The 14,769-nt window shown below is 38.8% G+C and overlaps 1 protein-coding gene across 1 annotated transcript in view; it reads left to right on the plus strand.

The window, feature by feature from the left end:
* Positions 1 to 14,769, plus strand: part of Braf (B-Raf proto-oncogene, serine/threonine kinase) — a 97,632-nt gene that overhangs the window by 59,787 nt on the left and 23,076 nt on the right. Inside the window, exons 10-16 of the mRNA XM_051174632.1 lie at positions 1,770 to 1,805; positions 2,125 to 2,161; positions 3,606 to 3,725; positions 6,325 to 6,458; positions 7,898 to 8,015; positions 9,534 to 9,618; positions 10,317 to 10,493. Of these exons, the coding sequence (XP_051030589.1) occupies positions 1,770 to 1,805; positions 2,125 to 2,161; positions 3,606 to 3,725; positions 6,325 to 6,458; positions 7,898 to 8,015; positions 9,534 to 9,618; positions 10,317 to 10,493 (707 nt within the window). The remainder of the gene's footprint in view (positions 1 to 1,769; positions 1,806 to 2,124; positions 2,162 to 3,605; positions 3,726 to 6,324; positions 6,459 to 7,897; positions 8,016 to 9,533; positions 9,619 to 10,316; positions 10,494 to 14,769) is intronic.

Genomic DNA, 14,769 nt, shown 5'->3' on the forward strand with positions numbered 1-14,769 from the left:
TGCTTACAGTTTCAGAGGTGTGCTCCATTATCATCATGGTGGGGGTATGGTGGCGTGCAGGCAGGCCCTGGACAGTAGTTGAGAGTTCTATATTTGATCTGTGGACAGAGATAGACAGCCAAACTGAGCCTGGCATTGGCTTTTGAAACCTCCCTGTGACATGCCTCCTCCAGCAAGGCCACACCTGCTCCAGCCTAATCCTCGCAGGCGTTACAGTCCCAGGTAGCTAAGCATTCAAACCTATGAGCCTGTGGGAACCATACTCCTTCAAACCACCACAGTACGTAAGGAGAGAGAATTGAAGTCAGCCGGCAGCCTGTGCTTTATGACACCCTGGAGAGGGAGGGAGAGGGGGAGGGAGAGGGGAGCGAGTGACGTCACACATTGTGGCAGGGGCTACTGTGCACGTGTTCAGAGAGTCCTTGGGTGTTTGTTTCTTCTGTGATGCTGAATCCGCGGGCTGAGAAGAGATTAAGGGAACAGTGAGGTTGAACGTGTGGTCTTAGGTCGGGACTGGTACTCGCTTCTAAGGGAAGAAAAGCCACATTTGGCCACAGCTGCAGGGAGCTCCAGGCTAGAGTGGGTGAACTGAAGAGGCGGAGCCTCTTTCCCCTGGGGCCTTCTGTCTAGAAAGCCCCTTGCTCTTCTGCTTGCCAGTCTTCCTCACAGCCCCAGATCAGGGTTCTTCAGCTGCATCACCGATGCCAAAACCCTAGTGCCATGGCCACCAGTCTCAGATCTAGCTGCTGCAGGCAGTGTCATCTTAGTCTTCAGATACATCACTAAAAGTCTTGTCATCACCACACTCGGTGGTACTGAGTCAGCAACAAACTCATCTATCTCTTATTCTTACACTGTTACTCATTTTCCATGTGTCTACATCTTACAGTGTATTTGTAAACTCTCAAAATCACCAAAAGGTAGTGAAACCAGCAAGATTTTTGTTACGGTAGCCAGACAACCCCAACACCTTGGTCACTGTTTGAAGTTATGGTGATTTATTAATTATTCTGTTGACAGTGTTTAAGGTTTTGTATAGTACATTGAACATGATACTAATACACTAGTAAAGAATTTACTCTTTGCTGGGTGTTGGTGGCAAACGCCTTTAGTCCCAGCACTCGGGAAGCAGAGGCAGGCAGACCTCTGTGAGTTCAAGACCAGCCTGGTCTACAGAGTGAGTTCTAGGACAGGCTCCAAAGCTACAGAGAAACCCTGTCTCAAACCCCCCCCCCAAAAAAAAGGAATTTACTCCTTGTTTTACTCAGTAAGCCTGTTTGCAAATGGTACCTATTTGAAAGTAACCTTTTTAGAGACATTTGGGGCCATTCGATCCTTCTCACTTAAGTTAATCTGAGTAAACTAATCCAAGTTCTGCAGACTGGGATCCAAATTTCATTACATATGCAATTTCCCCTGCTACTGACATTCTTGTAGAAGCTGTATTTAAAATAATAGAGAGCAATGTAAAAAAAAATTCGTATTTGAGCTGTTTTGATTTCCCCCCTTCCTATTTAATGTTGTACATCCACATTTTTATGATAGTATTTAATGTACTTTGATTTTTTTATTACATGTGAACATGTTTCATATTTTAAGTTTCATAATTGTTTTGGTAACTGTGTACTACTCATTAAATTGATACACCATAACCGTATATGTCAGAATGCCTATCAGGAAAATAATTATTTCTGATTTTTGGTGTGATGGATAATGCTGCACTAAACATCTTTGTGCATATCATTTTTTCTTCTGAATTATTTCCTTAGGAAAAATTCCCAGAAGTGGAATTGCAGGATCAAAGGGTATGAACATTTTTATGGCTCTTAATATGTGCCAGTAGGATTTTCTTCTGATTGATGGAGCCACTGAGTGGCCTGAAATGGATTTCAGCATTTGGTCAGGACTAATAATCCTTTCGTGTAGGGCTAGGCTGGCAAGTGCTTCAACGTTTAGTGTTTATCATAAACAGTAGCTAATTGCCTTTGTCTTGTGAAATAATTTATAAGACAGGTATTGTTTTGAATTAACCCTTCTGCTAATGCATAGTGGAAAGTTCATTTGTTGTTGTGACTTTTTTTTACTGTGTGCTTTGAATAAATGTATTTTACTATTTGTTTGTAGGATTTGATTAGAGACCAAGGGTTTCGTGGTGATGGAGGTAAGTAGTGATTTTAGATCTTTGTGTTTTTATTTTTTTTTTAAAGGCAAAAATGCAATTGCTTTGCTGCTTGTCTCCTTTATAGTTGCTTTTTTTCATGAAACAGACACAGAGAAAAATGTGTAGAGAAAACCAAATGGGTTTTAGTGCTGTTTTTTTTTTTTTTTTTTTTTTTAAGTCGTTATTATTTATTGCTGGCAGAGTTTAAAAGCATCCATAGCACATAGAGAAAATGAGAAGATGTAAAAGAAAGTCTTAGATGTACCATTCACAATTTTAAAATACACTACCAAAGAGAGAGCCTTAATTATTTTATCCACTTTTAAATTCCTGCTGATTCCAAATCTGGAATTCCTAATTTTCTTTTGGCCGCCACCAAATAATACTTGGAGGAGTTTAGAAGAATCAGGTTAAATCATTCTAAATCACTCTTTGGGTTGTCTGCCACATCTCAGTTTCTCCGACTTCATCAAGCGCTTCTCATCAGCTTTCTAGAACTATTTGAAATGTACATTTATTTCAAAGAATGACCCATAATGGAAAAGTTCAGTAATCCTTATTGGTAAAGAAAATATACACGTGAGAAATTACATTAAGATCTCTTACAGAATTTCCATCCAGCCTCCCAGTATGATAGCATATGCCTGTGACCCTAGCTGAGGCAGGAGGAACACGAGTTTGAGGCTAGCCTAAGTCTACATAGCCAGACTCTCTCAAAAAACAAAGCAAGAAAACTCTGTAATAATGTAGCTTGTATATTTTCTAAGAGATGGCATTTGAGACTGTCTTGACGTTTTCATGCAAGAGTCCCTGTGTTTACCTTCTCGGCTGCCTTCTGTCTTACTAAAAAGAGTGCATTAGCTGCACACCGTGCCTGGAGCTGGGTTCTTCACTGTGACCTGACCTGCATCTTCAGAATAGGTCCAACCCCAGACTCAGAGTTTATACTGAATAAATGCTGTGTAAGCCAAACACTGTAGCGTTTCTGTACTCCGGTGAGGGTATCAAATAACAAGCATGAATTATGTACTTAGTATCAACTGGATCACATACTTACTCAAGAGTTTTTGTTGTTTGTTATTCCATGAGCCTGCCAGTTAATGTCGCTGCCAGTTTGACTTTCATATGTCTTAATAGCTATGGCCGCTAATTTTGCCCAATACATCCAGCATTTAAATGTTTCCATCATGTTAACTTCACAGTTAATTTAGTAAAACAGCCTGCTTAGTACCTAAAACCACGTGGCATTTCTGTCCTTGTTATGAGTCACTTTAAAGAAATTCATTGGGGTTTTTATGAAAATATAAGCAGATTTTTAAAAAGCGTCCAGAATTGTTTTGTGAAGCAGGCTTCAGTTCATCTGATTTATCCCCATGACTCCTTTCATTTCTTCTGTGTGTCTGTCTTCCTGTGTTTGCCTGCTCCTCTCTTTCTCTTCTAACAGCCCCCTTGAACCAGCTGATGCGCTGTCTTCGGAAATGCCAATCCCGGACTCCCAGCCCCCTCCTACACTCTGTCCCCAGTGAAATAGTGTTTGATTTTGAGCCTGGCCCAGTGTTCAGAGGTAGTTGGGCTCTTCTTTCTTGTTTTCTCCCAAGCACAGATTGTTTGTGCCTCGCCCTCACAGCGTGTGTTTGTACGTGTGAGAGTTTAAGTACTAAATTTCTGCTTGGCCTGGCTGGAATGCTCTGAATGTGCTTTTCACACATACTCACTCCTGCAAGCTTTCTGTATGCTGTCCATTACAAATTTTTAAAAGCAAGAAAATTCTGAGTTGGGATTTCCATCTTGCTTATTGTTGTCTTATTTCTGTTTGGTCTTAATAATTTCTTAAATTCTGGGAAACGTGGGTAGGATTCCTTTTACTTTAGTCCATTAGATGTTATCTTTGATGAAGTAACATTAATATTTTTTAAGATGTAAATGGAAACCTCTATGAAAAGGTTTTTATGCTGGGCCTATTGGCTCATACCTGTGACCTTAGCACTTGACAAGCAGAGGCAGGAGGAGAGAGTCACTGAGACTTTTATGACACTTCTGACAGGTTTTTTTTTCTTTGAGATTTTGTAATATAAGTAATTTTTTGTTCTCTATTCTTCCCCTTATATGTAATATATTGTGACTAATCTATAAACATAAGTTCAGAAAAATTGAATCTATATATGTTAAATTATGCTGTCCTGTAAGGAAAGTTAATGATATAATTGTAGTCTCCTATTTTACCTGTCACATTTTAATTATTGTTAAATTAACTTTTAAATTTAAGATAAAATTTGGATACCTTATTTTAAATATTCTTACAGTTATATTTACTGTCTCAATAATACTTAGTGACCTATACTTAATCTAATGATCGTGCTTTAGAGTTTCCCGTCAGCTTAGCTGTTCCGTAGATGCAGTACATGTCATTCAGAACTCAGTGATGTAATGTAACTAATACAATAAATAAGAGCTCTGCTCGAGGCACGGGCAAGTTATCAGTGCTTTGTAATGTTGGACATTATCAGTGTTTTCTATAAGACATATTGTGTTCTAGTTAGGAGAAATTCCAGACACCATTTTGTTTTAGAAAATTGCATATGCAATAATAGAATTTTCACACAGTGCTATAATGTGATGTGATGGTTATAAAATATCTGTTCAGATTTAGCCTTTTAATACAGTTGTTGGCATACTTGCTGTTTGAAAGAGCATGACTGTTTTTACCCTTCAGATTAGTATACTTTATAATTTCTTGGAGATTTTTGCTACTGTGTATGGGAATCTACCTGGAAATATCAGGCCTGTTTTCACTATGTACTTTGCTGAGCACTGCTCTAAACTCGTGGCTTATGTACCACATGTGATTCTGCTAACTGGGCCTACTACAAAGTTCACGTGCCTTATAAAATGTTGCTATATATCTGAAATACAGCTGGGATGCCATAGCATTTATTTGCTCACCTTTGTAATATCAAGTTTTTCAGGAACTCTTGAAAGCCTGTTGAACAGGGCTGGAGAGATGGCTCAGCAGTTAAGAGCACTGGTTGCTCTTCCAGAGGATCAGGGTTCAATTCCCAGCACCCACATGGCAGCTCACACCTGCCTGTAACTCCAGTTCCAGGAGTTCCAACACCTTCACATAGATGCACAGGCAGGTGAAACACCAGTGTACATAAAATAAACAGAAATAAATAATTTTTTTTTCCAAAAAGAAAGAAAGCCGGGCCCTGGAGAAATGGCTCAGAGGTTAGGAGCACTGGCTGTTCTTCTAGAGGATTTGGGTTCAGTTCCCAGCCCTCTTCTGTCCTCCAAAGGCACCAAGCAGACAAATGGTACACAGACAGTCAGAGCATCCACATAACACACATGAGCAAAACAGACAAACAAAACTAAATAATAATAACTTTAAAAAAAAAAAAAAAAGACACCTGCTTAGCTTTTATTATCTTAACTTTGCAGTAAAGGCAACAATCTGTATTTAATAGAAAAAAATTCTAGGGACCACTGGCATGGCCCACCATCTCTTAAATACCAGAGCTAGTGTTTAAGATCATATATAAATTTAGAGCTAATTTGTAAGGCCATTAAAAATGTTTCCGTTTTGAAGTTTATGTGTTTTTGAAATATCAAGGCTATTGAAATAATACAAAATAGTTTGTTTTGTAGAGTTTTGCATTCATTCCGTTGTTGGAATTTTGTTTTGTTAGTTTTTTCTTGTTTTTTTGAGACAGAGTCTCTGTATTATGTGGCCCTGGCTGTCCTGGAACTCGCTCTGTAGAGCAGGCTGGCCTTGAACTCACAGAGATCCCGCTGCCTCTGCCTCCGAGTGCTGGGATTAAAGGTGTGCAGTACCATGCCTATGCTTGGTTTTGATGCTTTATTTTTTATCAAAGGCACTGGAACTTGGTAGTAAATTGTAGAAAATGTGCCTTGGTTTAGAGATTGGTTTTTCTGGACTTGTTAATTAGTATCTATCTTAACAGTCATTAAATTGGCCAGAAAACAAAAAGCGATTATAGTACTAATCACCAACAGTGTCCCTTTTGGCCTGCCCTTTGTAAAAGGCCAGTGTTTAAACATGCACTGCATTTTAAAATCTAGGCCTCCCCACTTCCTGCCCCTGTTAAGTGAACATGCTTTCTCCTACTTAATGTGGATAATTTCCACTTCCTCTAATTTAGGGTCAACTACGGGGCTGTCTGCCACCCCACCTGCCTCATTACCTGGCTCACTCACTAACGTGAAAGCCTTACAAAAATCTCCAGGACCTCAGCGGGAAAGGAAATCATCATCCTCAGAAGATAGAAATCGAATGGTAAGGACATGTGATGCGTTTTTCCTATAATCATAGCCAAATATAATTTTGCCGTTTAGATATAATAGGACTGTGTGATGTAAATTTGAGTTAATAGTTTTCTTTGCATGAAGTATAGTCATACAAAACTGATTTGTTTGCTCCCATTTCTAATCAAATTTTTAAGAGGTCACTTTGAAAAGAAAATGATGTTCTATTTATAAATAAGGAGGACGAGTATAAACAAGTATTCAGAAAGCATGATTAAGCTTATATGTTCAGAATTCAGATACCTACCAAATGACATTCTTTCATATTTGAAAATTAATTTTCTGCTATTTTTACCTTACCAAAGAATTGGTATGTTGATTTCTTTTTATCTTTTTGATGACCAAGTCAGTTATGTAAGGAAATCTAGCACCAACAGTTAACATGACATGTTAACATAAAGTTTTAGGGATTTGAAGCCAAAACTAGTCACAGATATATACTTGTTATCTTACTTCTGTAGTCCTCCAAATAGTTACAAAGCCACTTTATCTTGATTTTAAGAATAACAATGTAGACAGAAGTTTCATCCTGCCTGGTCCCTCAGCTGTTTAGTCACAAATAAACACAAAGAAGCTTATATTAGTTATAAACTGTTTGGCCTGTGGTTCAAGCTTCGTATTGGCTATCTCTCTCTTAGTTACTACCCCATAACTATTAATCTGTGTATCTCCGTGTGACCGTGTGACCTTATCCCTTATCATACTGGAAAATGCCTGGGTGTCTATCACCCTGGTAGTTTCATGGAATCTCTCTACCGACTCACTCTCTCCCTCATCTCCCAGAATTCTCCTCGTCTGGTAGCCCTATAGTTCCTGACTATCCATTGGCCAAAACAGCTTTTATTCTTTAACCAATAAGAGAAACATATATTCACAGCATACAGAAGGACATCTCCCATCACAACAATATGTATTTCTACACACAGTAAATTTATTATTTTGAATTTTTTAAGTTAGTACTTCATTATTTTGTGTATGTGGGTATTTGACTGAATGTATAAGTGTAACATGTATATGCCCAGTCCTAAAGGGAGCCAGGAGAGTGCGGTGGGTCCCCGAGAACTGGAGTTAGGGTGGTTGTGAGCTGCCATTTGGGTGCTGGGACTCAAACCCAGGCCTCTAGAAAAATAGCTACTGCTCCTAACTTCCGAATTATCTCTCCAGCACCAGTTATTTCTGTTTTTTTTTAAGTAATTTTCCGCCCTAATATTGACCCATCTTAAATTTAATTTTGTATTTTGAGTCAAGATTGTAACTTGTGCTTCTTCAACATGGTGGCATTTTGTTATTTTCTTTCCTTGCTCTCTTCCTAACTTCCTGTGAGGCAGTAATATATTTAGCATGAAACATAAGGATTTTCTTTTTTTTTTTTTTTTTGCCTTGGTTGACCTTTGCACTATATTTTTTGAGAAAACACTCGGTAGACGAGATTCGAGTGATGATTGGGAGATTCCCGATGGCCAGATTACAGTGGGACAAAGGATTGGATCTGGATCGTTTGGAACTGTCTACAAGGGAAAGTGGCATGGTATGTATGTAATGTGGTGGCATTAGCACAAGGAGGGGGCACCAGCCAGGCATTATGATAAACACCTATATTCCCAGCACTTAGGCTGTAGAAGCATGAGCATTAGGAGTTCAAGGGCATCCTTAACTGTAGAAGGTTCAAGGCCAACTTGAGCGCTACAAGAGACTGTCTCAAAACCAGATACAAAGTCAGAATTATTCAGTTTGCATCATTAAACTGTTCCCATCAAATGCAGAAGCCCTTAAAGGTTTCTAACAAAAATGGGGGAACATTAAAAACTGGCTTCGCAGTAGTCAAGGTTGCTGTCAGTAAAGATGAAGATCGTCAAAGTTCATTTTCCTTTTAAAAGTATTCCTTTTGATAACTTATGGTTATTATCAGTCACGAGTAAACATAAAAATCGTTCATCCTTACTAGTTTTCTAAGATTGCAAAATCAAAAGGTAGAAATCACAACTTTCCAAATGAACAGTTTTTGAGTTGACTACTGTAGATTGTGATTATAATCCTGCTTATTTCCTTCTTGCTAATGGGGAAATATGAAAAATTTGGGGGACTGTACATTGAGCCTAAGCAAGTCATTGGGCAGTAGTGAAGAGGTTGATCCATGGGAAAGTATACTTCCCAGGGGTATGGTAATGATGGAAAAGGAGAATAGACTTGAAAACCAGGTGTTTCCTGAAGCATTAAAGTATTCAGCAGTATTAGGTGGTGTAGCTGATAGAATAAATACTATATTACTTTGATAGTTAAAAAAAAGACATAGAGTGGTTTTATATATTTGTGTATGTGTGTGTGTGTGTTCAGATAATTGAAACTCATCAAGTGAATACATTTATGATTAGTAAGCATAACATTTACAGCCTTCTAGAAGGTCCTGGCATGCCCTCTTCACTCACTTCCCCTGCAAAGATAACGTCCTGACTTCAGTAGAGTATAATGTGTCATCTTTTTTTGTTTGGCTCCTTTTTTGCAATATTGTAAGGCACATCAGTGTTGTTGGGAGTCTGTGTGTCAGTCATCCTCTCTGTGGTATTCCGTTATGTGACTGTAATGTGATTTCTCCCATCTGCTGTATAATGTGCATTTGGGTAGTTTCCAGTTTGGTGCTATTTTGAATGATGCTGCAATGTATATTTTTAGTGTATGCCTTTTGAAGAACATATGTGTATATTTTTACTGGCTATATGCCTAGGAGAGAATTATAGAACTACACCATATGCATACTTACAGTTTTATAGATACTCTATCAGTGCTGCCAATTGATTTTACCAGTTTACACATCTCCTAGCAGTGTGTAAGAGTTAACTTTAAGCCCGACCATGGTGGCACACGCCTTTAATCCCATCAAGAGGCAGAGGCAGGTTGATCTCTGTGAGTTCGAGGCCAGCCTGCTCTACAGAATGAATTCCAGGACAGCCAGGGCTACACAGAGAAACCCTATGTCAAAAAGCGGAAAAAAGAAAGACATTCATTCACATTTTATAATTTGAAATTTAGAGTGACAATTTTCTTTCAGGTGACGTGGCGGTGAAAATGTTGAATGTGACAGCACCCACTCCTCAGCAGTTACAGGCCTTCAAAAACGAAGTAGGAGTACTCAGGTGAGCTGTGGCCACTGCTTCCTGCGGGCGGGTGGGCGGGGCCACTTCAGGGAGAGAATCGTATGTGTCTCCTTGCGGGCTGTGTTTACATTGTTTTCCTGCTGTGCTGTACACACATTTAGTAGTGTGTATAGAATGCTTGTTCCTGGAAGAATCAATGGAAACAAAGTATCTGACCATGTATAATAATAGTCCCATTTGGGAAAGTAATACTCTAAAAATTGTAAATGTCTCAGAACATATTTAAAATTGTATTAGTCCTTGGCTCTAGGACTTGAGGTATATACACATGAGAGTAAATCCATGATAAGAAGACATACATAGGGAAGATTCTGGAGTTACAATTTTCTGTGAGGGGAATATTAGCAAAACTAAGATTTCAATACAGAGAAGGCTATTGTATTCAAGAGGGTGCATAGTCACTTCTGTATTGCAGAGAGCAGAACAAGGAAGTTAGTTGTGGAGGGTAGAGGGAAATGATTTTGCTTTCACCTAAGAAAACTTCCTAACATGTTTAGAACCACTTAAAATAAAGCAGCCTCTGCTTCTTCAGTCAATACGTTTAAATAATTTATTTCTGATATAATCGTAGGTTGGACTAGATTAACTATTAAGTTGACCTCATTTTGTTCCTAGTACTTTTTATTGAGAGCATATCATTGGTAGACTGACTTGGCTCTCACGTTTCTTTTTTACAGGAAAACACGCCATGTGAATATCCTACTTTTCATGGGCTATTCAACAAAGCCACAGCTGGCTATTGTTACCCAGTGGTGTGAGGGTTCCAGCCTGTATCACCATCTCCACATCATTGAGACCAAATTTGAGATGATCAAACTTATAGATATTGCACGGCAGACTGCACAGGGCATGGAGTAAGTTCAGTTCTGTTAAATCGTCATATATCACTTTTAAAAACCACGTAAAGATACTTTAAGGTCCTTAATCCTTCTTATGGGCTGCATTTTACGTTTCTGTGCAAGGATACTAATAGCTAGCACTAGCTTATTAAAAGCATAATATTTCTCTAGCTCAGCCTTTATTCGAGGAATGTAGTATTTGATAAGAGCTTTGCAACTGCAAATGATGATCAGCACTCGATGAGTGTGTGAACAGTGGGAATACAGAAAAGCAGAACCCTCCCCCAACAAACAAACAAACAAACACCACCGCTACAGAAGCCATTACTAGCTAATGGAAAAAATGTGGCTATTATCTGTGCTTTCAAATCATTTTCTCTTCCATGCCTATATTTTCTGCTGCAAAATACCCAGTTTAAATATCTACATTCTGATCCTACTTGAGGACATCAAGTTGAAACATGTATGTCTACTGCGTTTTGCTTTGTAATTCAAAAGATACGGGTTAAAATTAAATGGGGGCAGGTGTACTGGCTCACTCCTTTAATCCCAGCACTCAGGAAGCAGAAGCAGGTGGATCTCTGTGAGTTCAAGGCCAGCCTGGTCTACAGAGCGAGTGTCAGGGCAGCCAGGTTTACATAAAAAGACCCTGTCTCAACACAAGAAGAAAGAATTGGCTCTAAACGACTTTTGCATAATACTCTTGAATTTAGGGCCTCAGCTGTGGTTTGGTAATAGCATTTAAACAGCATACACAAACCCAAGAGCCAATGCCCAGCACAAAGCAAATTTTAAAAGTTACTTAACTGAGGCCAGGCTTGGTAATACACGCCTTTAATCCCAGCATTCCAGAGGCAGAGGCAGGAGGATCTCTGTGAGTTCCAGAACTAACTAGAGAAACTCTGTCTCAGAAAAACAAAGAAGTACTTAGCTGAAAACAATAAAATATAAATTTGAAAGCTCTATAAATAGTTTAAAAGTATATCTTTGTATGCAAATTGCTTCTGTGTGTATATATTGGTATGTCACTTAATATTTAAAATGTTATAAAGTAGATACTTTAATTTTGCTTTTACAGATAAGAAAACAGGCTTAAGTAACTTGTATAAGTAAACTTGTTAGGTCACATATTTAGCAAATTTATTTTATTTTAAGATTTCAGACTAGTTTTTCCCATAATCACTTAGACTACCTTTACATTATAAAATTGGAAGAAAAGGGTAAAAGTGAATATGTCTTGACACCTACAACTCTTCCCTCAAGATCATTTACAGAAAATAAGTGTGACGCCAGATCCCCAAACCATATCTGATTCCTCAGGTTTTCACCTTCCCTCATTCAAGACTAGGCAATAACAGAACGCTTTATTACTCACGCTGTCTTAGTCACCACTCTTACACAAGAAAGCATTTCACTGGTACCTTCTTATGGATTCTGAGGCTAGGTCCTAAACCCTGGCAGAAACTCAGCAGAGATAAACAATGCTCATTCATTTTCTGCCCACTACTCTGTGCCATTTGTGCAGTAGGCAGAACAGCACGAACCACCCCCGCCCCGCCCCGCCCCACCCCGCTCAGCCTCTCTATATTTGCTCCTTCTTTGGAATAATATTTCTACCACAAATACCTTTATTTCTGTTCTCTGTTTTTACATACCCTTTTAATTGAGACTGTTTCTATGACCAATGTATAGAACTACCATGTCCTCAGCCCACCTTACCACTGTATCCTAATTCTGTAGACCTTTCAAAATCCTTTGGGGCCTCACTAGAGACTAACTGGGTAAGAGCAGGGGCTTTGTTTTTTTTTTTTTTTTTTATTGATTTATAGCTGATGCCTGGATAGGGCCTAGCCTGTGCTGGGTATTCAATACCTATCAGTAAAATGACAGAAGGAAGGCAGACAGGCATACATGCATGTGTGGTTACACAAAACTGTGCATTACCCATTAGTTTGCTGATTCAAATTCTGTTCATATCAGACTCAGAAATGTTTAAAAAATAAATGAGAAAGAGTGACAGAAAAGAACTTTTGATAAAGACTAGTATTTATAACTATTTTGAGAAGATAGGCAGTTAAGTGCCAGGATTGGTTTCAAAAGTGACAGTAGGGGAGGGCTCTGGAGAATTGTCAAGACATTGGTGACATCACCCATTACTTACAGCTTGGGATTCTCTGTGTACTTGCAGCCTACTACTCTTCTTAAAGATAGCCTGCTTAAATGAGCCAATACACTCTTGTTTCTAAAGTCTTTGACAGATGAAAAACTTACTAAAATGACTAGGTTTTGTGTTAAAGTGACAGATTTTCTTTTCTTCCTTCTTTTCAACCCCATTAAAACTACAATGAAGAAATGTTTTTATGAAGTCTAAACTAATAAGACTGACAGAAAAAAAGATAGTAGCAACATGTCTTAAACTTGGGTAGCAAGTTCAGAACTGATGACGGGGGTTAGTAGGCAGCAGGAAAATGGATCATTAATTGCCAATGGAAACCATCATATTTACAACACATCCAGAGATTGGTTTCAGAAACTGGAAGCTCTGCACTGGGGAAGCTGTTTCGTTAATCCCCTCCTAACCAGTGCCCCTGAGCAGCTGCTGAAAGACTGGAAATGCGTATGTATCTCAGAATTCTGCTATTGTCTAAGACTTGGACATCGTCCCAAACCAGTGGCGTTGGGTGACTGCATACTTACCAAATGGTGCTCACCTGTGCTGCCCATTGCACACAGTTTTTTTTGAGGGGGGGGACAGTGTTAGGGATCAGCCCTAGAATAAGTGTCCTTCCACTGAGATACAGCCCAGCTTGTTCTGTTTTTGATTCCCAGATGTTAGGCAGCCAAGCCTGACTGGTCCTACAATCTATGAGTATTTGCTAGGGAATCTTACCAGACCATTTACTGGTCCCCCCTTAGTCTCCCAATCATCAGACAGATGATTAGAGACAGATCCAGTGAAAGAGAGGGCACCACTCACCAAGAGAAAATATGTCTGTTTCTTTCGGGAGATTAAAAAGTTAAAAGACCTTTTCATTAAACAAGATACTTTCTTTAAAAAAAAAAAAAAAAATTGTATCCAGACATGGTGGCACATGCCTGTCGCCCCGCACTGGGGAACCAGGCAGGAGGATCCTCTACTCCACTCAGCGTGCTCCTGGCCAGCCAAAGCAGTGTTCTGCCTAACAATCATTGCCACTGAATATCAAAACGCTCAGTTGTTGACACTGGTAGCATGTTGGAAACTGTACCCTTTCCAGTTATTTTAACCTTTAAGTGTTAATTTAAAATTCACAAGGAGTCACATGGTTTGTTAGAATATGAGTTGTCTTCAGCAAAAGAAGTTTACAAATACTGGGCGTGATCCCCACACTTGGGAGGCGGAGGCACCTGATCTCTGTGAGTTTCAGGACAGACAGGACTACACAGTGAAACCCTGTCTTGAAAAACCAAAAAAAAAAAAAGTTTTAAAGTATTACACAGTTCTGCTGATTGCAATGGCACATGCAGCTTGTAACCACTTGGGAGCCGGAGGCAGGAAGCTCAGAGTCCAAGCTGGTAATATGTGAGAACTTGCCTCAAAAACTACATGCTGTTTAGTTTAATATTCATTTCTCTGTGTTATATTGCATAATTCAAAAAGGAGACACTAAGATAAGTTTATTTTTTTTAAATTACTTGAATAAATTTGTGTAAGTAATTCAAAGAATGCCAGTTTGTATAAGTAAATATGCCCCCTGTTCTGCCACCAGCCACTAAAGTATATATCATGTCTGGGGTTTTGTTTTTGCCTTTTTGAGGTAGGGTTTTACTATTTAGCCCTCGCCGGCCTAGAGCTCACTATAGGTGGTTCAAATTTCCGAGTTCCTCCTGCCTCTGTTCCACTAGAGCTGGGATTAAAGACGTACGGACAGCAGACCTGCTCTGGATTTGGGTTTTTTAAGGGTTGTATATGAAAATTAGAATAGAATGTACGTACCACTGTACTGGTGGTTGCCCCAGCAAGGAAGAGAGAGTTTGTATAAACTCTGAAAACTTCAGAAGTAAACGTAAAAATCTTCACAGGATTTTTTTAGGGTGAATATGAGTGATTTTAAACTATCTTTTGTTTAATTTCAAACAAAACTTGCTACAAAATAATAGAAAATCATTTGAAACTTGAAACAATGTAAACACAAATAACCTACCGTCCAGAGATAACTGCTTTTGATGGTTTAATGTATATTTTGTGCCCTTCATAACTGTGTATATTATTACTGTACACAGTGGTTTTGTTACTATCTCATAACTATAG

This window comes from Phodopus roborovskii, unplaced genomic scaffold (genome assembly GCF_943737965.1).
Source record: "Phodopus roborovskii unplaced genomic scaffold, PHOROB, whole genome shotgun sequence".
Lineage (NCBI taxonomy): Eukaryota > Metazoa > Chordata > Mammalia > Rodentia > Cricetidae > Phodopus > Phodopus roborovskii.